This window comes from Sprattus sprattus, assembly GCF_963457725.1.
Source record: "Sprattus sprattus genome assembly, chromosome: 4".
Taxonomy (NCBI): domain Eukaryota; kingdom Metazoa; phylum Chordata; class Actinopteri; order Clupeiformes; family Clupeidae; genus Sprattus; species Sprattus sprattus.
In genome coordinates, this window is record NC_137923.1 from 25,206,795 (window position 1) to 25,234,691 (window position 27,897).

The 27,897-nt window shown below is 44.5% G+C and overlaps 1 protein-coding gene across 1 annotated transcript in view; it reads left to right on the forward strand.

Annotated features, from left to right (window-relative positions):
* rgs12b (regulator of G protein signaling 12b) overlaps positions 1-27,897 on the forward strand; it is a 44,957-nt gene continuing 17,060 nt past the window's right edge. Inside the window, exons 1-2 of the mRNA XM_080837375.1 lie at positions 1-2,134; positions 12,938-13,057. Coding sequence (XP_080693501.1) covers positions 5-2,134; positions 12,938-13,057 — 2,250 coding nt within the window. The 5' untranslated portion in view covers positions 1-4. The remainder of the gene's footprint in view (positions 2,135-12,937; positions 13,058-27,897) is intronic.

Sequence of the window (27,897 nt, forward strand, 5' to 3'; positions counted from 1 at the left end):
CACCATGTTCAGGCAACAGGATTTGGGGAAACGGCGAGGGGCGAGTTCCCAGCCGGTTACGCGAGTGCGCGCGGTGGAGGTGGCGCGTGGCCGCACTGGCTATGGCTTCACACTGTCGGGCCAGTCACCTTGCGTGCTTAACTGCGTCCTAAAAGGCAGCCCCGCAGACTATATGGGCCTGCGTGCTGGTGACCAAATCCTCAGCGTCAATGACATCAACGTGTCCAAGGCCTCACACGAGGACGTGGTGAAACTCATTGGGCGCTGCTCTGGTGTCCTGTACCTTGTCGTTGCTGAGACCCATCAGCGTCACCACCACCACCATCATCATCACAATCACTCTCACGGACATCACCCTCATTATCACCACCAGCACACCGACTCTTGCTCCAGTGATGAGGAACTGGCTTACCACGACCCCAGGGGTGCCTGGCCCACACGGTCTAAGGTGGATTCTAAGACACTGGGAATCAACCGGGCGGAGCGCGTGGTGGCAGAGATGCAGTCAGGGGGCATCTTCAGCATGATCTTTGAGGGCGCCTGCTCTAGCCACTCATCCAGCAGCTCAGAGAGAGCGGTCGCCGTCTCATCCTCAACAGCCAAACCTAAAGGCAAGCCCCATGCCCTGTCCGAGTCTGGGGCCTTACCCCACCCCATTCTACGCAGGCACTGCAGCCAGCCAGACTTGCTGTCCGAGGATGAGCTGGCCCAGGTGCTCCATGCCGACGACTCGGTCTTCCTGGACACGTTTGAGGTGGAGCAACCCAGCCCCGCCGGCCTGCCCGACTCCCCCGGGGATGATATCCTGAACGTGGGCATGGTGGTTGGCTACCTGGGCTCTATCGAGCTGGCCTCGGCCGGCGGGAGCCTGGAGAGTGACAGCCTGCAGGCCATCCGCGGCTGCATGCGGCGCCTGCGCGCCGAGCAGAAGGTGCACTCGCTGGTGCTGCTGCAGGTGATGCTGGACTGCGTGCGTCTGCGCAGCGAGCGTGGCCATGTGCTCGCCACCTACCCGGCCGAGAAGCTGGCCTTCAGCGCCGTCTGCCCGGACGACCGGCGCTTCTTCGGCCTGGTCACCATGCAGGCAACGGACGAGTACCGGCCCCGTGAGGAGGTGGACGAGACGGACCTGCGCACCTCCTGCCACGTGTTCCTGGTGGACCCTGAACTGTGCCAACACATGATCCACCAGAGCATCACACGCCGCTTCGGCTTCGACTGCACGCCCGACCCCGACACAGGCGGCTGCCTGGAGTTCCCACCCACCTCCCAGTCCCTGTTGCAGTTCGTATCGGTGCTCTACCGCGACATGGGGGAGTCCATCGAGGGTGTGCGCGCACGGGCCTTCCTCGACAATGGCGCTGGAGGGGTTGGCGCCGTTGTGGCTGGAGACATGGACGCGCAGCAGAACAACAGCACCAGCAGCAACAGTGACAGCGGCATCGGCAACTTCCTGCCTGAGGAGAAAAGCAACCGCGTGCTGCTGGTGGACCTTGGGGCCAACCCCGGCCACCACGCCCCATCTGGGCGCTGGGAGTTCCCCCAGCCGGCTCGCGGCATGCCTGGCGCTCACGGCCCTCCCCCTCCCCCAGCCCCTGCCACTCACAGGAACGGCTACCGGCACGAGCCTCTGTCCGACCTTGCTGACGCACCTCCCCTCTCCTCCAGACACCTCAGCGTCTCGTCCAGGATGGAACTCCAGGGCCATCCCTCCCGCTCGCACTACTCCAAGAAGACAGCGGTTGGAGCAGTGGCGGCAGCAGCAACAGGAGCAGCAGCAGGAGGAGGAGGTGGTGGCGATAGCAGTTCTGGGGCAACAGGGAGCCAGCGCTGGCTGCCGGGGCACGTCCTGCGGGACTGGAAACAGCAGCATGGCCACAGCAGCGATCAAGAGTCCTACGCAGAGTCCACCGACGGCTGGTCCAGCGCCAACTGCAGCACTCTGCCGCCTCCCATGAGCAAGATCCCGGCCGACCGCTACCGGGCCGCAGGGGAGATCGTGGCGGCAGCCACCTCGCAGCCCCACCGGCTGGCTACACAAAAAGACGAGTGGGCCAAAAAGCTGTTTGGGACGGAAAAGGGGCTCCGCGAGCAGCAGAGGGGAGCCAGGGGCAAAGACGGAGGAGAGAAGAAGGTAAGAATGTCGGTGTGCTATCTGTTTGACTTTCTTTTCACATCTGTGTGCTTGAAAGCAGAAAGGACCTCAGGCTTCATGCACGGAATATTCCCACCTCTTATGCATGGGTATGATGTTGTTACTAATGTTCTATAGGCCCAATTTGAATTGGGGATATGTAATTCTTCTGTTAATTGAATCTGAAATTGAGAATACTCTGGGTACGATGCCATTTACATGCACATTTATTTGTTTGAAGAGAGAGCATTTATTTTTTCATTAAAAAAGTAATGGTTCATTCCATGGTTAACCCTGAACCGGTGAAAAACAGGTCTTCAGATGGCCACTTGAGAGCCTTTGGAGGGAACATGCTAAAACTGACTCACAGATGAGAAGATTCAAACACAGGGCAGACTCCTTATCGCACATCACCATGCAGTGGAATATTTTGAAGACAAAATGGCTGCAGGTGCTAGCTAAACTCTTACCACTCTGGTCAGTTTCTGCTGCTTGATGTATGGGAAGTATTCTTTTGATGGGAACCTTGTTCTCTATTGGTTTATTTGTATGCAGACTGTATAGACCTTAATATATTAAAAATGGAGGTTAACCCTGAAAATTAGGCCTAGGTGTATTTCTTCTGTTCCCTCCACTGATATCATTCAGCACTCAAATGTCATATCACAGCCTGCTGTGGATTGGAGTCAATATCTTGCAGTGAATTCATATTCAGAACTGGAGCCACTTGATGGGGGGCAGCCTTGATGCTGACAGGGTTGATGGGGAGCCATATCTGGCCTCTGGTCAAGTTTGCTAACATCCTTACGTTTGAATTGCCTGATCTTCTGTTGATTTAGACATCTGTTGAACATCCAATCAAAAGTCAAAATTGCTAATTGACTTTTTGTGGCTCAACATTAATTCTAGTTAATTAACCACAAATGTTTAGAGTTTGACCGCAGTGCAATTCTCTGACTTCCTTCCACAAATGTATACCACCTCCATCCCAAAGAGAAAAATAGGGAAGTAGGCTAAACATTGACCAAGACTGACGTGAACAGACTTGATATCTTTGTCACCACTACTCATCTGAAACAATAATCTATACATGGATTAAAGTTTTCCGTCGCTATGACGGATTTCCGTCAACTCGGCTCGCATAAGGCCAAAAATGAGACACTGATATGATTTGCACATTTCAGCGTCGGAAATACACGAGAGCAAAAGGCAAAACTACCCCTAAGAAATATAATTTTGCCCCTAAAATTACTAGGAGAGTAATACTTATTCAATGAACGTGTCAAAAACATTGTAGCATATATGACCCGGTCAGTTGCCATTTAATGTTTTGATTTTCGCCTTGACTGTTGCGTGAAGAAACAAACGTTCTAACAAAACACATTTGGAGCACTTCCTAATCAGACCTGTGACTGCGAGAGTGAGGAGAGATGAGGACCAGCGCAGTCTCTGTCACCATCTCAGGTTCTAAAAGATAAAATTCACACACCCAGCGACTGTCAAAAATGAAAGCTAGATTGGCTTGTGGTGGAGGATGACGACGACGTTGATAACAAGACCCGGTTTTGTTTTCAAGGCATGTCGGAATTGTGGACAACGAGTTGCCCAAATCGTTGTCAAACCAGCACAGGTAAATTCTTCTACTGGCTCCATCAAGGGGAGCGAAAACGTTCAGAAAAACATGGTACTTCGTCACCAAGCGCCAAACAACACGTATCACCTACGGTGAATGATAACTAGTAATAATACTTTTAGAAATGATTTAGTTAGGTTAAGCTAGTTTAATGTTAGTTAGCTAACGTTAGCTATCTCTGATAGTACGTTGGCTACAAAGGCTTGCTTGCAAACTAGCTAACTAGTCTAATCTGTATTTCCTGTAGGCCTACTATGGTAGGTACATGAATAAAGGTAACACAAAAATCCATAAATATAATGTGTTATTATTATTAAAAAACAAAGAAACAAAAACGATTGTTAATAGTTGTTTAAAAAATGTTTTTACCTTTAAAGAGATTGTATTAGTTGTTGTTACTATAACAACTAATAACCACAAAGAAAGAAGAATACGATTGTCTAATTTACGTTGTCTGTTTGGTTTTTGTTCAAAAAAATCTAAGAAAACACTTTGAATCTGTAGACTAATGCCTAATAGTCTTATTATTGCCATTTGATGACAATTGTTCATATTCATATACTGTAAGCCTAAATAAGTGTGTTTATTATTTTGAACAAAGGTTAAATGTTATTTCACAAGTTTTTAAAAGTGCCCCCAATTTTTTTGTTAAATGCCCCTGGATTTCAGTAAATCATTTTGTCATTTATAGCCCATTAACAAGAATGGTGAAGTCTTGCAAAAAATATTGGTTTTATGCCCTAGCTTTGAACTAGTAAGTGATAATAGACCACGTGAAGTTCAAATATCGAGGCGGTATGCAGCCACGACCCAAAATGAGGGCCGATTTTTTTTTTTTCAGTCAGATGATTTTTTTTTGCTTTAATCCCTGTAATCTATACCATAGCCTTGAATGTGGCCACTTTTGTTGACCCCTGCTCATTTAATCTGAGAGTTTGTGGGTCGATGTGCTCAGTCAACACTTTGGAGCCTTGAGCTTGTTATCCGTTATCAGAGTATGACTCCAGATGGGCGGCAAGCGGTGCACTGGGGGGGTGAGTTCACAGAATCAGACACAATATGAGGAAGTTAGTAACCGCAGGAAAACACAAGCGTCACTGGAGGCAAAAACAATGTAATTTCACTGAGCTGCCTTGTGTTGAATAGAGATGTCGTCAAACTGGTGCATGTTAACCGTGCACAGGGACTATGTGGTTGTGCATCTCCAGGTGCTTTGGTTGCATTGTTGTATTCGGGGCTACACAATCAACATTCCTCTGGAATGTGTTTCATTTTATAGTGGTCTTCCTGTTCTCCTTAGGTAAGGTTTAGGGGCTTTAGTAGTCTTATGGTATAGAATTATCATAGTCAGAATTATGTCGTAAGATCTTATGGTAAATCTACAATGGGTATTCACTGGTGCCGTTCTGACCAAACAGCTGAGCTCCGATTTCCCCCTCCATCTGTCCACATCACTGGCAGAGAGGGAAAGCTCCGTTCAGGGAGCAGCAACTGTGAGACGTGCTCACCGGAGAGTGGCCACGCTATTCTCTGGTCAAGGTGCACTGGTGCAGTCTGGGTCAGAATACTCACTGTAACCATGGCCACCCTGTGAATGCCTCCTCTTTGTGTTAACCTGAACAGATGGCCTTGCCATGTGGTGTAAGGGTTTTGCCAATTGATATGTTAGGTAATGAATTTGAGACTGCACGATTCTTGACATATTTAGGGAGATAGTGCGAGTATGTATTTAGCATTTCTAAGTTTTTTGTATCTGCCACTTGTTTTTAAATAGTTGTCTGTTCATTTTGGTAATAAATTATGAGCCATCAGGGAGCTTTGCCCCGACTTTGAGCTAAGCAGGAAGGTGAAACATCAGACAAGATCACTAGATCTCAGAGCTGTTCTCCCACATCAGCGAGCCATGTGCACATCACAACCTCAGCACAAGGTGGCCCTGTTTCCTCACATAACCGTCTTTCACTTACTAATGAGTGGTGAGAGTTTGTTGTAAGTACATTCCCAGTGAAGAACTCTCATTGGTCTCCCATAGTGGTGAATGAATTTCAGAGTGGGATGCAGAATAACTTAAAGCATTGAAGAGCTGATGGTAGTTATGCAGGAACAGCTTGTGTACCTTCATGCATTTCCAAAAAGAGAACTTACGGGTCAATGACATGGGTGGTGAAGTTAAAAATACAGTCAAAAAATGAATGTATTCACTTTGAAATGTTATTTATCAAACAAGACATTATTCCAATTTCAAAAACATGCATTACATCCATTTTAAAAACACTTTTTAAAAATAACTTTTTAAAAGCTTAATTTGTCATTGATCCCTACACAACAATAAGCAATAGACCAAACAAAACAACAGGAAAAGCATTCAGAAGTGACATGAGCATTACAATAATACAAGAAATAAAACAAAGGAAGGAAAGTGGAGACAGAAAATTGAAACACGCGGTGGCACAGAATAGAGATCCTCTCCGTTTCAAATGGCAGTACGTCAGCCAGCTGGTCACGACTTAGAAATGGTTCGGACCTCACAACAGTCTTGGTCGTCAAGTGTGGTAGCGCAAGCATGTGGCAGTGAAGTGACCAGTTGAGTCACCCAGTACGTGCAGGTGAAGAGGGAGAGGGAGAGGGAGAGCATCTCCTGGGGATCGGCTCCTCAATGTAACACATAGCCCGAGCTGGCCTTTAATTATCTGAGCTTGGGCACAGAGTGTGTTCCAGCGACGCAACACCTTTCAAAGGGGTTGGCAAAAGCAAATATGAGCGCTTGTCTCGGCCGTCTCGAATTCGCCATTCTCATCAGGCGGAGTCTGTCTTACAGCAGGTCCTATATGTACTGTATCTATTTTTAAGGCCAGCTTCATTCCTTCCAGAGACAGACTAATGACAGCTGTCAACACAGTGAGTACCCAGGATTCCGTATATTTCTCTCACCTTAATAGAAGAGTGGCACTTCACTGTGGTTTTGTACACCACTCTCCGTGAAGAAGCCATACCTCAAAAGAGAAACTATATATTCAGCTATCTTGCGTTTAGACTTGATATAAAAATAGCTATATAAATAGCAGTGAAACATACGCCATCTCTCTGGGTGTGTTTGTGTGTGTGTGTGTGTGTGTTTGTGTGTGAGAAAGAGAATTGCAGTGGACATGTTTTTTGCCATGCTCCACAGATATCCACCTCTTTGACATGGAGTGGCTCAAACGGTAGAGATGTTGTATATACAGAACACACACACACACACACACACACACACACACTCACAGAAATCACACACACACACGCACACACACAAACACACACACACACACACACACACACAAACCCAGACAGAAGGAACATCCAGATAGAGGGAGAGAATTAAAGCCACTCCGGAGGAAATGGCTCCTTTATTCAGTATGTGAACTGGTTTGGTCTGTGGTCTGGAGGGGCCGATGTGTTACTACATGGAGTAAACAGGAAAGATGGCTGGATGTGGTCAGATAAGGCAACATGCTAGATAAAAAAGAAGAAAACTAAAGGAGGAGGTTGGACTCTCCAGCTCTAGACCCCTGGCCTTGGCCTTGTTTGTCATGGCCGACAACAGCATGGTGCTGTTATAGACACTGCTGATGGCCATGGTTTAAATCAAAAACTGTCCCGTACAGAAACCAGACTCTCAGCATTTTAGTGTGCTTTGTTTGCCACAAGCTTGACAGACAGGACAAGAACATTGTCATGATGATGGCAGTAGGTCATTTTGCCTCTGATAATTAAAGACACCCTACAAATAAATCTTAATGGTTGTATTTCAATGATCCCTGTTTTTTTGGCCTGATTTTTTCCAACTGCATTTATAAAAAGAAACTGTTATGGAAATTATTCCAGGGGCCAAATGTAGGCCTATCAGTCTTTGTGTACTACTTGCCATAAGATCATGTGTATGCAACCCTGCATTTTGATCAGATCAAGATAAAATTCTGAATGCATTTACAGTCCACCCCACAATTATCATTATATTGGTCAAGACACACCTTATATTGATCAGATTAGAGTTCCTCTTCCAGGTAAGCCTCCCCATGGAAGGCACACGTGGATTAATCCATGCCATATTTTCCTGTATAAACCGCATTATAGTACAGGTTACCTCATTCCCACTCGGCGTATAAGCATGCAAATATTATATTTATTAGTGCCATGGTGTTGTGTGGAAATGGACGCTAAATGTTGAAGTGGAATTGTTAATATATCACCTGGCTGCCACTGAGTTAACATGTGCGAGAAGGGCAAGGGGGAGGTAGGACTTCATCCCCATCATTCACTACATTGGTATCAAAGTAAGCCCTTGCTCCACTGATGTCCCATTATCTCTCTCAGGATTGTTTAATGTCTATGTGAAGCCATTTTACATGATCCACAAGTGGTTGTGATCACTCCGAACCCAAGACTACCTTTTAATTGTGAGCTGATTTTGAGAAATTAAACTTTGCGTCTGGTTATGCAGCAAACGGTCTTACTTGTCTTTCAATTTTTTTGTATCCTTTATCTTTATCTTAAAGAGTTAAAATCGCAGAGTTCCATTTACATGACATGATAGATAGATATCTAGCTGATGTTACAGTCTCCTAAAAATTGTAATAGGAAAAGGGAGAAACCCTCAAGGTGCCTGAGCAGCTTTTAACACAAGTTCCTATTAACATGACTCCATATTAACACACTCTACAAGCTGTCAACTGTGAAGATGGTTCGCTAAGCAAGAGATAGCCAGTGGTGTAAGAAGTACTGAAGTACCCAGGAAAATGGAAGTAAAAGTAAAAGTACTACATCAACAATCCTACTTAAGTAAAAAGTAAAAAGTACTCACTTTTAAATGTACTTTAAAAGTAAAAGTAAAAGTAACTCACTGAAACCTCCACAAGTAATTCTTTGGGCCTCTGAACTTGAACATGTCCTTAGATGAGGCTGACTCTGAATCCATGCTGAAAAGTTGTTTGTTAGTCAGGCTGTCGAATGTTTAAGCAAAACAGGCAAGGCTACCGTAGTGCTACTGCCAAATACACACTCTGCTGTCATTGGAGCTGATAGAGCCACCTGATTGGTTTAAACGTCCTAAAGCGACGCAATCCATATTTTCGTGTAGGCAACATTTTGGCGAAACTGTGTTCATAAACTGTAACGAATAACGACACATATTGTAGAAATGTAGCGGAGTAAAAGTATAGATAATAGCTGCAAAATGTAACGAAGTAAAAGTAAAAAGTATGCACTATTATTTTTACTTAAATAAAGTACAGATATGTAAAAATATAACGAAGTACAGTAACAAAGTAAAAAATACTTTGTTACATTCCACCACTGGAGATAGCTAGGAAAGTTAAAAGGCTACAATAGGTAGAAACCCTCTGGGTGCCTGTGCAGCTTCATAACATGAGTTCATGTTCACCTCATTTTTAGTTCATATTACGAACGCTAGCAACTACCAACTGTTAAGATGGTTCCCTAAGCTAGAGATAGCAAGTATAGTTCTTAGTTAGGTAAAAACTGGTGTGAGACCTTCCATGTGTTACACACCTCACGCAGAGGTTTGAGCCCCATAGCTTCCGGTTAAATAGTCTACAGTTAGGTGGAAATACACACACACGTTTCTTTATCATAATGTTGTGTCCCATGTTGTTTTTACCTGACACATGTGAAAGAGGGAGAGAGACCCATTCCACCTGAGAGAGTTAGTGTGCGTGTTACTAACTCCAGGTAAAAAATTATGCATTCACATGTATTAACCGCAAGGCGGCAGAAACTTTAACCAGGGTTTATAGTTAGGAAATTCTTTTACAATGTGTGCTGTACTGCTTTATCAAAGAATGAATAAATTATCCAAATCATGTAAGTGTTATGGAATCTCAGATAAGTAGCCTATTCAATTATGTTGTTATGGTTTATTCAATTGTTATGGTTATGGTTTATTCAACTAGTCATCCTCTCTTGGTGCCATATTCCAATATGAGTCCATTCAATTGTGCTAATTACATTGTGAAAACCTGTCATTGCTTTTTAAATATTTAAATATTTTGTATTATTTGTACTGTTAAATATACCTTAAAGTCAACTGGGTGGTCCCTTCCCATACAATTGGCATCATAGCTATGTTGACAGTTCAGTTATGGCAGTAATATGTCTACACAAATGACAATACATACGCAATAATTCCTGACCTCAGTGATACACAGACTGTTTAGTCTACTAGCATTACTGGTTACCTCCTCTTGGTGTCGCCAATCTGCAAATTTCAAATACCGTGCGTACCCCACCTCCAGACCATGCACAGAGCTCCATATGTTTTCTTAGCAGGTATCTTTTCATACCGTATGTGTAGAAAAGTGTTCAGCACAATTTTAGTGTGTATGCACAAGAAATGACAAGTAGCCTAGTGCCACCAGTAGAGATTTAACTTGCAGAATGACATGGCATACAATAACATGCTGAGGTCTTACATCAACAGCAAAGATTCCTGGTAGTCCTACTCTGGTTTTCCAGTGTAGGTCCCACAGCTATGAAACAAGAAACAGTTTTAGGTGTAGAGTGAGAAACAGTTTTTTTAAAGGAGAAGAAGTACTTGACGTGTGCAGTCAATTCAATTAAAAGTGGGTGTGTATTGGTCAGTGGATGTGATTTTCAAACACTGTTCAATGTGACAGTGAAAATGTATACCCAGAAAGATCCTAAACATCTTGAAAATGTATTTTTCTTAAGGCAGTAGGGTAGTATCTGTCGTATGCACACACTTTTAACTGCCAAATTTAACTCTTACTCTAAATAGAGTTTACTTTAAATCTAACTTAACTGCCCATTGTTAATTGATTAGGCTAGGTGGTTTGTGCTATTCATGCTGGTACATTTTTTGTGAAAATGATACACTTTCCATTAAAATGCGTCCGGAATCCAGATTGTATCTAGAGATATGATTTTAACCAAATTACATTTACACCTGGTGTCAATGTGTCTCCAGTGTCCACATTGAAATATGATTGAGATCCCATTGCTGTGTGCAGCTCACATCACATCCTCCTCTCATTAGCGCAAGTCTAAAAGAAAAAAACAAACAAACAAGATAGATAGAGGAAGAAAAGAAGTTGGTAGCCATCCGTGAAGCTGGGCTATTGTTTTTGCTTGCGTTTTGAAACCTTGCTGGTTTGGTGCAGTAGGGTGCGATTCATATTTGTGCCCACATAGTTGTTGTTGTTTGTGGATTGACAGCACAATTACATTTACACTTCTGTTCACTGTGGTCACAATGCGTCCCTGACCACCTCCATAGGGGGTTTGGTCGACCAGATCACAGTTGTTCCTCAAGGCGTCTTGAGTGCACTTACACCTATACCTTCATGTGGTGAACCACTATCCGATTGCAATCTGATCACCAAAAAAACCTTTTAATGCCAGGTTTAAAAAGCCCCAATATTTGTTCTTGTGGCTTTTCAAGTTTGCCTGAAGGCAATGCTGCCTATTGCACCTCACCTGAAACCTACCATTAAAATGTATCTGTAAATCAAACCCCCAAGTCAACACAGCGTCTCAACTGGAAAACCAGATGTGCTGTGTGTTTCATCTCTCTAACCTGTGCTCCTGTTTAACCCCGGCTTGTTTGGGTGTGTGTCATTATGTTTATAGCTGCAAATATATGGATTTGGATGGAAAGAACAAATGTGTGTGTGAGGTATGGGCTTGAGCATGTCTGTGTGTTCTTCCGTGCGCGCACACGCCTGATCACTATGTAGCTGATGACGTCTCAGGACACAGGGGCAGCTGAGTTTTCCCCGTTTCCTGGCAACAGCAGCGACCGTATGATTGCGCTCGGTGACGAGCGGCCCTTCTCCACCCTGTCACTCCATCATTCCTCCAGAGCCTCATCGGCCAGCTGCTCTGTCTGTTATTCCATCCCGCAGAAACACACCTCTTTTCCCTTACCATCATTTACCTGCCTTCAAAATAAAGCTGAATGCTGCTCAGCAAATGAATACACTGGAGATATCTCTACTCTGGGTGACAGGAGTGCATTGTGTGAACTAGGTGCTGAAGGCTTTGGACGACAAAATGAGTGCAGTTACTAAATGGCTCCACCAGGAGAATTACTGTGGTGTCTACGTGGAAACAAAGGACCTCTTCAGTTTTTCGATCGACTGTGACTCAAAAGGGTCAACGTGAACATCTTAATGCCTGGGAGTTTGTGGTTGGTTTCATTGTGGGTGATGTTTGGCGACTGATGTTCAATACATCTCAGGCATAGGATGGCGTTTATTTCTCTTCTTTTCTTGCTCTTTCCGTGCACAACTTACATAACCTGCCATCCTAACGGGCAAATCAGTGCTGTTACAACCTCTGATAAGGCCTGAATGAAAACAATGAAAATTTCCAAAATAGCAGGTCTTATGCCCAACTGTTTGAGGCACATGAAATTCGGAGAAGAGGAAGAACCTTTAAAAGCAATACAAAAGCTCAAGGCCACAGTGGGAACAAACCCATGCTGAAAGCGTGGACTCAAAATGGGCTTTCTTGTGTATCGTAAAAAGGGTAGCAAAACAAGTGAATCAAAACCTAATAGCGCTTGTTTATGCTGCTAGGACAGAACATGGCTATGGAATGGCCGTTAACATGAATGGGAATGGGGGACCTCTGCGAGGTGCATTCAAGCCCACTGCGTCCTCAGTAGAGTAGGGTCATGTGAGACAACCTCTTTACCCCCTAAGCAAAAACACAACTGAATGTATGACCGTGATGTCTCCATTATAACTTGTTGCTGGCTATTTTCAGCCGAACGCCATGGCTAAAAAAAGCATTCCCTGTGTGGTGCAGTTGTGGACTGAGGCTGGAGCCTTGAATGACCTTCTGAGAAACCATTGGGAAAGGCTTAGCCTTAGGAGGAAGTGGTGCCTTGGATTTTTAAATCATTATTTCACTGTTGTTCTTTTTTTGTTTGCTGTTGTAGAGTGAGCAAACATAACTCTGTGTTTATGAAAGTGTTTTATTCCCATCACAGATAGCTACCTGTTTTTACATGTTTATCTATCTGCCTGTCTGTCTGTGCAAAATCCCCTACACAAACATTTGTTCTGCAGGATCTGCAAGTATAAGGTTATACATTTCCATGTATGTGGATATGTAATGTTACGTAATGTAACTATCTCTCTCCTCCCTAGGGTGGAAGGTTCCGAGGCTTGTCCCTAGGCTTCCCTCCTCTGCCCCATCGTTCGTCAGGTCGTCGCTCTTTTGGCCGTTCCAAGCGCATCAGTCTGGCTCGCTCACTGGATGACCTCGAGGTAATGTAGCACCTGTAACACCTTACATTTGTGTTTACAGAGATGAAAATAGGTTAGTTGTACAACAGGTATTTTTCTTATTGCACAACTCAGTGTGTTAATTTTGTACGTTTTGAAATGTGGGAAAATGTTCTGTAGCAAATGAGAAATATTAACAATTTTGTTAGCTACAACACAACATAACACAACTCCCTGGCTCACGTACATACAGAATACCTATGAGTGAGTAACAGCCCAGATATGCAGTCATACATAAAACCCAGAATGTTATGGATGTATGTGCCGTTTAACTGTAGCTAATGATGCTCGGACCACACACGTATCTAATTTTAGGCGGCGCGACAGAAGAGGGTGCTACTCGTCACGGTGACTCACGTGCCTCTCACGTGGCGCTCACGTTAGGCACACATGTGACCCCTGGGTCGCCGTGGCAACAAAATATGTTAGATGAGGGGGACAAAGAAAAAGATTGGAGCACTTGACATTATGATTTTTCTTTAGCTGTGAATAACCAAGAGCAAAAAAAAAAAGAAAGAAAAGCGACAACAGTCTTTGGAGATGTCTGGCTTTTTATGGCATTTGTCACAGGAAAAGGGTATCTACAATGGCAGACTTTTATCACAGGCTCCATGGAAAGAGCTGGAGCAGGGCTCTGTGTGAGTGTGAGTGTGCTGTGCACCCTTCCTAAACCCTTCTGAACCTTCATCTGACTCACTGTACTTTATATGTCTCAGTAGTGTTGTATTCTTTCAAGGTGTGTATCATTTTACTGCAGGGAAAAACATAGTAGGGAAGCTTTCTTAGCTAATACATTACGATGCTGCAGTGTGGACGTTAGAGTGACTATTGTAGCAGTATTACTGTACTAACCACTTACCACATCTCAGCAAGGGGTTGGCATTTTGAATGCCATACAAATTGCATCTGCTCTGTGAAGTTTAAATAAAAAAGGAACATGAATTGAAAAACAGTGTTGTTGAACCAACAGTATGATGTTTGTCATCCTTCGTTGCCCTGCGCCTCTTTGTCCCCGTCCCAGTGATAGATATCAGTAATGAGCGGATCTCTTTGTTGTTTATGGCATGGGAAAGGGTTTTCTCTCTGGGCTGCATGAGGAATGCCATGGAGTTAGAGAAGCCCCTTCAGGGAGTGGAGGCTTGAGATGAGTGATAATGATTTGCGCTTAAAGCCTGCATGTAACGTGGGCTCTGGCTTGAATTGTTTGTTCTGTCATAGTAAGTGGCATGGCAGTTATGAATCAGCGCCATCTAAGTAACCTTAGTAAGTTACTGTCCTGGTCCACAACCAGCCTTTAAACAGACCTCCGGTAAACTGACCTTAACATCATCCAGCAGGTTTGGACACGCAACATGTCAGTATGTCTTATCACCCCCAGAAATTGTGTTAGTCTGACCACACATGTTTTGGTCTATTACTGTCGTCCTGAACCTCACACCTCAGATGGCGAGTTCCTTCCTGAGCATTCCAAAGCTCTATGCTTTTTATTATAAGTATATAAAAGACCAGTGTGCCTGTTCGGCAGATACACCACTGACCCAGTTTGCCTCAGTGGTCCCAGGGCTTCAGCTCTCTCATGGTGTCGTGTGGGTCTGATGCCCTACTCTGCTCTGCTCCCTGCTCCCTTCTTTTCCCTTCCGGTTGCTTGAACCCTTTTTTGTGGTGTGGCATATGTGGTAATAGTGCCAGTGTGATGGGAACAGAGATGGCTCTGTGTTGGGGTAGGGCAGTAATTGGTGTGCCGTGGTTCTGTGTGTGAGTGTGTGTGTGTGTGTGTGTGTGTGTGTGTGTGTGTGTGTGTGTGTGTGTGTGTGTGTGTGTGTGTGTGTGTGTGTGTGTGTGTGTGTGGTAGGGGCATTAATTAATGCCTGTGTGTGTGTGTGTATGTGAGCAAAAGAGCATGTTTGTGTGTTCAGTACTAATGAGATCTGAGGAGAAATGAGTTGGCATTCTTGTTGTTAGCAAGGGCTGCAGATCTCCCATTCCACACACACCACACACACATGCAAATACACGCACTAATTATTGCCCTCTGGTGAGATACTTCCGTACACACACACACAAACAGACACACTCATATGAAAGGCACCAAATAATGTCAACATGCATGCTCATGCACACACATGGGCCTATTGTAGTTTTGCTACTGGCTGGAGTTCCGTGAAGCATGTCTTGCCATGTTTACCATCTGCGCAGCCAATAGATGTTTTGCTGTTCCATGTCTACCATCTGCGCAGCCAATAGCTGTTTTGCTGTTCCATGTTTACCATCTGCGCAGCCAATAGATGTTTTGCTGTTCCATGTCTACCATCTGCGCAGCCAATAGCTGTTTTGCTGTTCCATGTCTACCATCTGCGCAGCCAATAGCTGTTTTGCCGTTCCATGTCTACCCATCTACATCATCTCCCTCCTTCCTCTCTGCGGCATCATGACTACCCTGATCATTTTAAATACCCCTTTCAGTTGTTTATTTGTAAAAACTGTGTGTGGGTGTGTGTGTGTGTGTGTATGTGCGCAGCTCAATATGCCTGTCCAGTAATAAATTGTTGAATTTCGTTCAACATCTTGAACGTGTGTATGTGTGTCTTGAAGTCAATGGCTGTCCTGTGATCTGCCTTATCTACACACTGTACCATGTCCTCACATAGAGACTCAAGGAATCAGGTGTGTCTGTAATGAATCTAATAATGGAAGGGTCATTGGAGAACAGAGATTCACATGCTGCAGCATGTCGTGGCAATAGGTGGACATGCCTTGTGTGAGTGTAGATCTGTGTGAAGTTTGAAGAGGCGTTAGTGGTGTCTCCCAGTATTTCTAACACACATCATGCCAGTATTCTCAGGGTCTGCTTGAATGTCTTGGTTGTATGTCCTGCTGAGATCTGTGAAGACTGGGGCAAGTGTCTGAGTGTGTATTTAGGCTATGTCTGACTACATGCTGGAAGACAGTAGACTCCATGCCTGGTCTTGTGATGCCTGTATCGGAACAGTCTGACTCTTTCATTCTTTGTTCTTTTTTCTCACTTTCTGTGTGCACGTGTGTGTGCGGGTGTGTGTGCGTACATGTGTGTGCGTGTGGTAAACTTTTATTATAGCTATGGTCAATGGAGGTCCCAATCAGACACCTCATTGTTAAGCTGCTGAGGACCCCAACGACAGCCATAAACAAATACATTTCATGTATGTATAATAACAGGCAGATATTATTTTATCCTAGGGCCACTATAAGCCAACACACGCCATCTCCGAATGCAGTGAGGGTGATCTGTGTCAGTACTTTTCCATGGTCTTTTCCGCGAGTTGTTAACTGTGCACTGGTATGTGTCTTGTCACAGTTAGTGCTGAAGGACTGTTGGGTGGGGTAAGGGTGGAGTGTGTGTGTGTGTGTGGGGGGGGGGGGTCATTTAGCTGTACAGCTGACTTAGGACAAGTGTGTAGAGGAATGAATTCCAGTGCACATACATTTAAAACAGACGGTGCGAGGTAGATCAGTAAAAAGAGAGACTTTTGCTATGGTGTGTTGAGGCTTGCAAAAGAATGCTACAGCCTCATATCTCCACAGTCCTAGACACTAGTCAAGGCCTACCATCTAGATAGCAGTACAGACCACACTTAGGTATTTACACACACACACTCACATTTGAACTTAAAAGGCAAAGACATGAGACCAGAACCACCATATAGTGTATAAGTACGCACACACAAACAAATGGACACATGAACGTGCATATTATTTTGGCCAAACAGGTGCCCTGTAGCATTCAGAATAACATGCGTTCTTGGCTCTGCACTTCCTCATTCCACACGGCAGCGTTACTACAGTGTGTTCTGCTCTTCATGTCTGGTATATGTAAAACACACACACGCCCCCACACACACACACATACATGTGTGCACACACACACACACACACACACATACTAAGATATGGTGCTCAGGCAGAAATTCTGCTCTTAGCAGCGAGCATGTCTGTGCATCTCCTCCTCAGCCCCTCACTCTGTGGGCGGAATAGGAATTATGGAGAGAGGGGGTGCGTGAGAGAGGGAGGGTGGGAGAGAGGGAGGGAGGGTGGGAGGAAGAGGGAGAGAGAGAGAGATAGGCGACGGGAGCTTACAGCGATAGCGACAGTGACGGGCTACAAGAACTCAGGGCTCACGCTCTCTAGCAAACAGCGTGTCTGTGTGTGTGCTGTCCCCACACACGCGCGCAAACACACACAGAGACATACACACACACACACACACACAGTCTTACAGGCACCCACTCGGATGGATGTGTTTACACAGAGAAGAGCTGCGGTCTGAAGCTTTGCTGTGGAGAGTTGCACGGCTGGACATACATGGAGCAAACTTTGTGCGCGAACGCTGACGGAGTAAGTGTTCCTGAACACACACACACATACACACACACACACACACACACACACACACACACACACACACACACACACGGACACACAAGGAACGGCAACAAACACATAGACCTTTATATGGCTCAAACATGACACTGTTACCTTCCAGAAAAGTATGGTGCTTTCGTCCGTCTGTTTGACAGTGTGATCTTTAATGTCTGTGTGTTTGTATATATCGTTAGTATGCGTGAACAGGGTTGCCGTGCTGTTAGTATGCGAGTGTGGGGTTGGGTTTGAATACCAAAAGTGTGTGTGTGTGCTGTCTCACCACTCTGAAGTGCTTGTGTGGTCATGCTATGGAATTCTGGGCTCGGCAGTAACCAAAGCTCGACTCCTCATTGCATTTACTATGTTGGTACCTACAATATGCAGTCTTCTCTGATCACACCCCTGACACAGAGTTCTGTATTGTCCAAACATCCCAAAAATACTCTCGCCCGGTTACTTTCTCATCACCTGTCAGTGATTCCGGAAGAAACAGATTTGTAATTTGAACAGTCAAGGTCAGTCTTTGACAGAGTTACTACCATTGTATAGTAATTGTGGAACATCACAGGAGGATTTTTTAAAAAGACGTTTTGCAAACAAAATCTACCTTACTGCTCAAATCTCTAGCACCTTGCAGGAAAACTTTGCACAGCCCTGCGAGTTCAGAAGAATTTTAACTAGTGTGTCCCCTTTAAGTTTCCGTATATTGCTACATAAATGCTTTGATATCCAACTGTCCGTAACCGAGAGGTATGACGTGATTGTACTGGATTTTAAAGTGATGATGGTGTCAAAACAAGACAATCCATCCGCAGATGCAGCAAATGGCTTGGTCTGAAGTTACTGCAAAGAGATATCACTTGTCAGAACATGTCCTAGTGGGACATTTGACACTTGATGTTAGAATACATGATTTGAAATTATTTTAAATCGTTGATACACCCCATGTTTGCTTCACACATAGCAGTGAGCGCATACCTATGCTATCTTGTCATGAGTTAATTGAAACATGCAAACGTATCACAGTGTATAAAAAACCTGTTTATACCGTTCATACCTTTTGCTTAACATTTATCCAAATGCCACATGTTTCTGTATAGAGGTTGTGGAGCACCTGCCCCCTCCTGTCTGTTTGTTAATAACATAGTATATATAAACGCTCCTCTGACCGTGGTAGAAGCGTCCTGAAGCCACAATTCTGTTTTGAACCCCTCCAGTGCTTGAAGAGGAGTCCTCTCACACTGTTGTCCAAGCAACAGCTTTTCCCTCAGATGTCTGCCTGTGACCCACCTTTTTTGCTCCAAATTCCCTTGAGCTCGCCGTGGCCTTTTCCCAGTGCCCACCTGGGATAAGGAAAAGGTTTAATTAGCTTATGACCATGGGGTGCCAAGCCAGGTTTCGGCCCTTAATGGATTGCCTCTCCTGTGTGAGTGAAGCTGTGGGGTTGGATGTGTCAGAGGGGGGGGTGCAAAACAATTTGCTTTGGTGCAGTTGCGGAGTAGGGGCAGTAGAGGGCAATGTTGTGGCAGGTTTCAAAGCAGCCCTATGATTGGTGGCAAGTGGGCAGAATCTGTGGTAAGCAAACAAATGAGTTTGTCCCTGAGTGAGATGGAGGGATTGTGTAAAAGTTGACACGTGTAGTGGGTCTTTTGTCTTTGGTTCTTGTACTTATGTTTGTGGGTGACTGAGGATATAATGTGTGTGTGTGTGTGTATGTGTGTGTGTGTGTGTGTGTGTGTGTGCACGGCTGCACGTACATGCATACTACATTACTTTCTTAGCCTGGTGGCATTAACTTTTTTATTGCTGAAACTAAAATGTGACTTTCATCATCAACCGCTTAGATTTTAAGTATGAAATCTTATACATGTTATTTTATTGGAAATGTCTCCCCATGCATGACATTATTTCATCTTAAATATTGTGATTGTATGCAAATTTAACAAAAGTATGATTGTTATTCGAATTTGAATTTTTACAGGTCAACTTCCCTAGAATGATATGTGCAGATTTTCTCATTTGTTCTTCTCTTTTGGTAAACCTACATAGTGGAAACCATGCTCTGCACTACTTAGAACACTTAGATTATATATGACTTAAACACTTAGAATACATATGACTTAAACAATTACAATATATACGACACAAACACTTAGAAAATGTATGACTTAAACACTTAGAAATATATATGACTTAAACACTTGGAACATATATGACTTCCACACTTGGAATATACAGTATATGACTTCAACACTTAGAATATTTATGACTTAAACACTTACAATATATATGACTTAAACACCCTGTAATTAGGAGCTGGTTGAACTGACAGGGAAAGTAAATTACCATACCGTTGTGTCTGGCGTTTTCACTTTCAAGCTCTGAATTCGTAGTGACAGAGACTGAAATTTAATTGTGTGGTTCTTCTGTTAACACTTCTAACAGTGACGTATACAAGGAATTATTGAGCAGAGTGTGCAGGTCACTCTTTCCCGAACAGTAAGAGGATACAGGATCCAGCCTTTTGAAATGCTTTCTCTCTCTTGAGTTACACGCTCCTGGCTGTCTGTCAGTCATCTTTAATGTGTAGTTGCAATGCCACCATAGTCATAGTGCTCTGCATTTGTCATGAAAAGCATGAAATGTTATGATTTATTATAAGTCCCAGAGGGTCACTATGTTTCTTTTGTTGAGTGTTTGAGGGAGCCCAGGCAAACGAAACAGGGACGGAAACTGTTTTGTAGCTGTAGGTTAACAGCTTTTTTTTTCGTGCCAATTTAACCTTTCCCGTTGAGGTGTTGATTTGTAGAGGCCTAATGGATTGATACATTTTTAATGTTGCCATTAAGGTCATGCCAGTCAAAATAACTGGCAGGTTTTCCCAGCAGGAGTCTTGCCATTCGACTGGGATAATAACTACCTGGGGTCTCTCAGTCTTGTATAGCATGCATAGCATGACGGAGCGTTTTAACTAGTTTTAACTAGTAAATGTGTGAAATCATTTTCATGCTTTGCTCCATAGTGGGATGCTAACCGGGGTGCTCTGCCCACAGATCTTTGACTCCTCTCTTTACCAGTCATGCCAATTGCCACAAATGTGAAGCCCTCATTGAACGTGGCATTGCAGTGGAAATATGCACCACAGATCTGTCTACTCAAATAAACCTTTCGGCAGATCCACCACATGACGCCACGGCCAAACGTATTTATTACACTATAATTGCAGCGTATCATGTTAATGATTTGGGGGAAGGGGTAGGGGTGGGGGGGGGGTTATCAAGGTCGTTTTACTTTTGCTGGATTTGCACACAACCTTGAACAAAGCTCCGGAGTCCATAGTGGTGAGAAGATAATCAAAATCAAGGGTAGATGCCAGATCAGATTATTGGGTCATCTTTGACCCATTGAAACAGCAATCTCACACAATCCACTGCTGTTACCCCTGCTCGAGCAATTTTGAGGTATTGATCAGTTTTGAGTTTGTTACGGTACGGGATTTCTCTTTACTTGTAGGCAAAGGCAAAGTAAAAAGAGAAGAAAAGTGGACAAGATGACCAAGAGAAAGGTTTTGGAAGTTTGGAGGTGTTAAAGAGTTTAATTTGGACAGAGAGATAAAGGCAGACCATCTAAATCCGTACATACTAAGTAAGTCATGGCTTAAGTACCAGTCAGTAACTGCAACATCATCTGAACCTCGTCATGGCTCGTGCCATTTCATTTGAGAGAAGAACGGAAAAAGAGAGCAGGCAGCCTGGGAGTTTACGGCCACGCTGGACTGGTGACTCGGACTCGTGACCTGTGACTCGTGACCTGTGACTCGTGACCTGTGACCTGTGACCCGTGACCCGGCTCTCAGGACTCTCAGGGCTTTCTGGCGGAAGGAGTGTGGCCTACAGTAAAGAGTAAAGCCTGAGGATCCTGCGTCTCTGTGCTCTCCTGTTGCCTTGTGACTCTTCTGGACGGAGATTGCCTTTGCCTCCTTCCATAAAGATCCCATTATCCTCTGGTGAATAATGTGATGGGAACTTCAATGGCTTTGAGGGCTGTATTGTCCCGCCCTTCTTTCTTGTTTTGAGTCAGCATTTGGATTGTGGAAGTGCTGTTGCAGTACTCAGTACTCAATCCCCCAGTCTCACCTAAATAGAAAAAATATTGACCATAGGGAAAATTCCACCAAGAAAGCAAACTCTGGCTTGAAACCACAAACCAAGAATTAATATTGTGTCATGCAGAGGCAAACCAGTTGGAACAAAACTGACTTAGACTTACTTAAATAGATAAAATGATAGGTCAATATTTGGACAGTATGGGTCAGTAAATCTGGTTATTTTTTTGCAGGTTCTAGCACTTGAGCCAGCATGTTTTCGGGCCAGTAAAAGGGAAACATGATGGGTCAAACACAGAACATGTGCAGCAGAAGGTTGAGACCAGCCATGTAAATATTGTGACTGCCCCACCTAAGAAATCAGAATGAAACGTGAGGAGTTAACCTCAAAATAACCACTCAAGAGGAGCAGAGTTTAAACACTCATACATTCTTGTGCATGAGAGGAAAAGAGAAGAGATCAAAAGGGACTCTCTGTGAAGTCCCTTCACCGGCATTATTGAAGGCACTAAGGTGAACTTACATAGTGCATTTTTTAGTTTGGAGTATTGTTTGGAGGAGGTTATGCAGGAAATTGCCCACCGCCACACTCGCATGTTTACCTGCAAGAGCATATGGCCAGAAGTAAATGACGCTTTTGTCAGAGGAACTCAAGGATCCTTTTTTTTTTTTTACTATTTAAAACTTTTCTGACCTTCTGCAGACCTGATTTTCATTAGTCCCAGACTGTTCTGCTAATGGACACTCTCACACACTCTCTCTTTCTCTCACACACGCACACTCACACACACACACCTCTCCCTATTGCAACACTCCCAGTCCCCCAGTTTCCTGCCCCAATAATGATCCTTTCAGCAAAACTTCCCTACTATTTCGCCTCACACTTCCCAACGCCTCAATCCCCAGCCCAGACCTTGAGGAGCAGGCTGCTGAGACAGGCTGGAGCTTGAGCGATTTCCATTTTGTAGGACAAGCCGGACAATTATCAGTATTGGTATTTTATTTCTCAATTTTCACTGGAGGGAGCCGTGTTTGAGGTTGTGATAAAAAGTGGAGAGCTCTGCCTTGACCTTGAATCATTTCAGTCTGGCCAGGTGGAGTGTAATGGCTACGCTGTTTCTCCCAACTACTTCACTGGAGTAACAGGAGTGCTGGCTTGGTGTTTGCTTTTTTGAGAAAAAAAAAAAAAAGGAATCCACCTCTGGAATTGAGGAAGCAGCCAGACGTGGGTTATGTGCTGGGCCAGCCACCGGGAGAGGAGCTTCTCCCCCTGCCTCAGAGCTGCCTAAAACAAAAGGAGCACGAGAGGGAGCGAGGGGGTTGGAAGGGGGGAAGAGAAAGGAGGGGGTGGCGGAGAGAAAATCCTACCATTCCTCTGGGTTCCTTACTTCTATAGTTATAGCAAGGGAATGGGACTGAAAGGGGAAAAAGGGGGCTAGCTTCCTGCTGTGGGGCCTGGTTGCTATAGGAACAGTGCTGGAGTTGGAATGGAACTTCTTCGTCAGTGAATCAACGAGTTAGCAAATCAAACGTGCGCACGCGTGTGTCTGTGTCTGTGTGTGTTTGTGAGTGTGTGTGTGTCTGTGTGTGTGTGTGTCTGTGTGTGTGTTGTGAACGTGTCTGCTCATGCCGTGGTAGGGCTGAGTGAGTGAGTGGTTGCTCAGGCGCTCTCTGCTCTGGGGAGGCATGGCTTCTGCCGTGGCGCCGGTTGTACCGCTCAGTCCTAGCCCAGCCTCACAGCCGCACACAGCTCAGACATGTAAGCTCGACCGCCTCCGCCTTCTCCTCATCCTCGCACTCTTCCTCACGCCTCCTGCCGGGGCTCAACCATGAGTCTCAAGAAGAGGCTCTCCTTCAAGAAAGTCTGGTACTTCAACACGGTGAGTGGAACAGTGCTATTCGGCGCGTCTGTTCTCCTCCTTTGCATTCCTCAAGAGTAATATTTTCTTCTGGCTTTTTTACCGTTTTTACTCCAAATAGGCGAGATGGGGAAGAAGGGGGGTTGGGGGTGGGGAAGACTTTTCCCCTGGAGTCAGCTCCTGCAGCTCCTTAAGACTGAGCTCTGTGTGTTCTTCACGTTTGGCTTCCCACACTGCAAACCTGCACTGGTGTGTTTGGGCTTCATGGGTCAGCTCAGCTCAGGATCACACCTGAACAGGTTTTAGCCTTGTAAGCAACATCTGCCCCAGCCTGTAGGTTTCCGTATATTTGTATATATATTTGTGTGTGCGTGTGTGTGTGTGTGTGTGTGTATGTGTGTGTATGTGTGTGTGTGTGAGTGTGTGTGTGTGTGTGTGTGTGTGTGTGTGTGTGTGTGTGTGTGTGTGTGTGTGTGTGTGTGTGTTGGAAGGTGTTTGATTAGATCCTATCATCATTTCCTACTTCCCGGTGTGCTTATGCTGGTCAGTGTGTGTGTATGTGGATATGTGTGTCTGTGTGTCTGTGTGAGTGTGTGTAAAGGTATGTTTGCTATGCAAGGTTAGCCAAAGCAAACATGGAAGTATTGGACAGGTCCATGAAGCTACTGCACTCACAGTGGACGGAGTGTGGCTCTCAATGCCAGCCACTATGCATTTTCAAATTTAAAAGTCAACAGGAAACTTTTTTAGCGAAGCTCACTCTGTTTCTGCACGAGCCTCCTCTGCATGAAGGCAGAAGTTAGGAAACAGCCTCCTACGTTGAACACATTATTTTGTTATATGTGTGTGTGTGTGTCCGTGTGTGTGTGTCCGTGTGCGTGTTACATGTTTCATTTGTCTGGCGCTTGTATGCCCTAACACATCTTCTTTCTTGCATTCTTATTTAGTGTTGTTCCTCTCATAGTGGCCCTGGAGTGTGTGTAGCTTGCCTTTGTTTTGGGCTCTCTGCCTCTGGAGCATATTACGTATTCCTCCCTCTCTGTCTCGCGCTTCCATTCTTTGACCATAGGTAGACATTGAGCTTTCACCATCATGAATCAATTCATGTTGCACTTGCTGAGTGCAAGTCATACAGTCATAAATTTACTCTTGCAAGTCTAAACAGGGTTTTCTTTGTGTGTATGTGTGTGTGTATGAGAGTGTGTGTGTGTGTGTGTGTGTGTGTGTGTGTGTGTGTGTGTGTGTGTGTGTGTGTGTGTGTGTGTGTGTGGGTGTGTGTGTATATTTTGCGCAGTTAGACCTTCACATTCCTGTCTTCCATATGGCAAGACAGAGCAGAAACATAGCATACACATGCACACACACACACACACACACACACACACATACACACACACACACACACACACACAAACACACACACGTAGTATGTGCTGAAAACACTAGGTATAAAGACTATTCCACTGTTTTTCAGTTTTCCATGTTGATTTCAGCAAATGAACCGACCAGTCCCAGGACAAAAGTGGTAGGCCTATAAATACATGTTAAGGTGTCTGTGTGTGTGTGGGTGTTCAACAAATTTGTCAGGTTTCACAGACTAAAAGATCACATGTTATTTTTGCCCCTGTCTGTAGCCAATCGATAGAGAGGTGTACAGCATTTTTCTCAGGGTTCTTTGTGCAAGGCGAGGCCTGTTCTCACTTGTTGACACACCACAGTTGTCAGTCGTTATTTCCCAACTATTTGAAGGCCGTCATCCCAAGGAAGTCCTTGTGCCATGTCAAATACTCCAATCAAACCATGGTTATCTTGTTGACATGTTTTGTTTGAGTGGTATCCTTAGCAAAAAGCGTGCCCAGGTCTCCTAGCAAAGTTGCACGTAGCACAGTGGATGTGGCCTATCCATAATATTGGGATATGTATGGTTCTGAGCTCCTCAGTGGAACTTGTTTTTATTTATTTATTTGTTGTTATTTATTTATTTGTTTATTGATTGTTGCTACTGAGCAGCTCCCTGGAGGTACTTTGAACCAGCAGTTATCCCTGACATTATGTTTTTAGATGTTGTAGATGGCACTTGTTGTTTTTTATGTATTTGTTGTTATGTATTTATTTGTTTGATATTATGTTTTTAGATGTTTTCAGGGTAATGGTGCTTTCTCAGTGTTTGCATCACACTTTATTTGAATTGTCTTGAGGGCAGAAAAGTCTGCAAATTGAGTTTCTGAAATACAGGTTGATGACTCAGGATTTTCTTGCCATGTTAGACAGGTATTTTATGTGAACCTAATCTCAGAAGGGCTTTTCATAGACCCCCATTTTGATGTATTAGTGCTTAACTATTAATGTGTGTGTGTGTGTGTGTGTGTGTGTGTGTGTGTGTGTGTGTGTGTGTGTGTGTGTGTGTATGTGTGTGTGTGTGTAGGTGTGTGTGTGTGTGTGTGTGTGTGTGTGTGTGTGTGTGTGTGTGTGTGTGTGTGTGTGTGTGTGTATGTCTGTGTGTGTGTGTTCGAACTACCACACTGTGTGTGTGTGTGTTTGTGTATAAGCGTATGGTCTTGTATCATATACCTTTCCTGGAAAATTAAATAAACCAAGTTGGTCTCAGCCATTATAATATTTCCATTTTATTCTAGACACTGCCACGGTCACATAGAATGAAGGCTGGAGACTTCACTAAAACTAACACAAACTACTCTTAGTCAACATGATCTAGCCTATATGATACTGTTTTTTGTCTAGACTGCTCTATAAATCAGTTCCTCTTGTTTGGAGTCGTCTGGTAGCTTAATATACAGTTTTCCCTATCCAAAACTCTGATCCCCTAAATGCTTCCCCACTTCCATAATTTACCATGACTGTTTTGATGGATGAAGATTGGAGATGATCTAACATTTTTGGGGGTATGTGGGAAGAAGATGAGGAGGAGAGAAATAAACGGATCCAACCGCATCCTAGAGATGCTCTCTGGTTTTTGCTGAGCTGCAGTTTGTCTGCTTGCGTTTGAAGGCCCAATTGGTGCTCTGGTTTGTCTTTGTTGTGTTTGGTACCAGAGGTTTACTGCCCGACCCCCATTGCAGCCCCCTGGCCTGTGGAGGCCAAGGCAAGTTGTCTGGGGGTCTGCAGTGAACCCCCTTTCAGATAGAAGGACATGAGACAGAGAGAGAGAGAGAGAGAGAGAGAGAGAGAGCGAGAGAGAGAGATTGGGGTAGGAGTGGGAGGAGTTAAAGGCCTGGAAAAAGCCCACTGACATTTTATTACATGTGGTGGGTCGTTTTGCCAAGAGAATAGCAGGATCCACAGGAATGAGGAGAGAGAGAGTTGAGGCGAGATGGGGAGAGAGAAGAGGAGAGAGAGAGAGACATGAGGAGGGATTGGGAGGGGGTTGAAGATAGAGCGAGAGACATGAGGAGGGATGGGGAGAGAGAAGAGGAGAGAGAGAGAGACATGAGGAGGGATTTGGAGGGGGTTGAAGAGTGCGGGTCAGGAAACATATGCCTCAGCATACTGTATGCAGCATCAACAGAAGACTGCTGCCACGCCTCACAATCTGGAAGTCATCAGCGCTGGCTGACTCCTGAGAAAACGAGAGAGAGAGAGAGAGGAGGGGGAAAGGAGAATTGAAGAAAGAGGAGAAATCAGGGTAGAGGCAGAAGACGTGTTTGAAAAAGAGGAAAGCTGTGAGAGTTACAAGGTGTGCTCAAAGAGTTCCAAGACTGGTTGATATTTCGCTGGATCACACTTGTAGTCAAACTCACCCTTGCTGCCTTCCCATGTCGTTTTGCAAATTGCAGATGTAGCATGGTAACAACAACATGAAAACATTGACTGTGAAATGTCAAATTAGCACCAAAGCACACAATTAAGTCAGACAACCTGTGATTTATTATCTGTACTGTTGTTTTATGGCGATTCTGACACTCAACCATTCATCAATACTTCACATAGTATTTGTATCATCAGTATAGGTTAGGTTCTCTATGTGAAATGGCATACTTTAACCAAACACATTCAATCCACTGTGGGGCCTTGAATCAGGTTAATGGCAGGTATGTTGATCCCATCTGTGGGATCTAAAATGGCCTTGTGGGTTTTGCCAATTTGAACTATCACCAGTTTAAACTCCATTAGCCTTAGGCTTGTGCTCTCAGCCCCTAGTGGGACATTGCTTGCCGTGGCCTGTTATGGTATGGAGCGCTAGTGGCCGTTTTCCGTCCGATCGTCATTACACACAATTCAAAGAGTGGAATACTGTGTATTATGTACACCTTACACTGAACCGCAATTTATCAAGACGTACCTTTGCCCTAAATATTGGTAGGTAGAGGTAGAGCAAGATGTCCATTGTTTTTATTGGGGCCTGTTTTCCTTCTGGTTTATGTTGGTTTTACTATTACTTATTTTTTGAACTTGATCCTCATACCAGGAGGACAGAAACAGTAGCAGGGCGTAGTGACGGC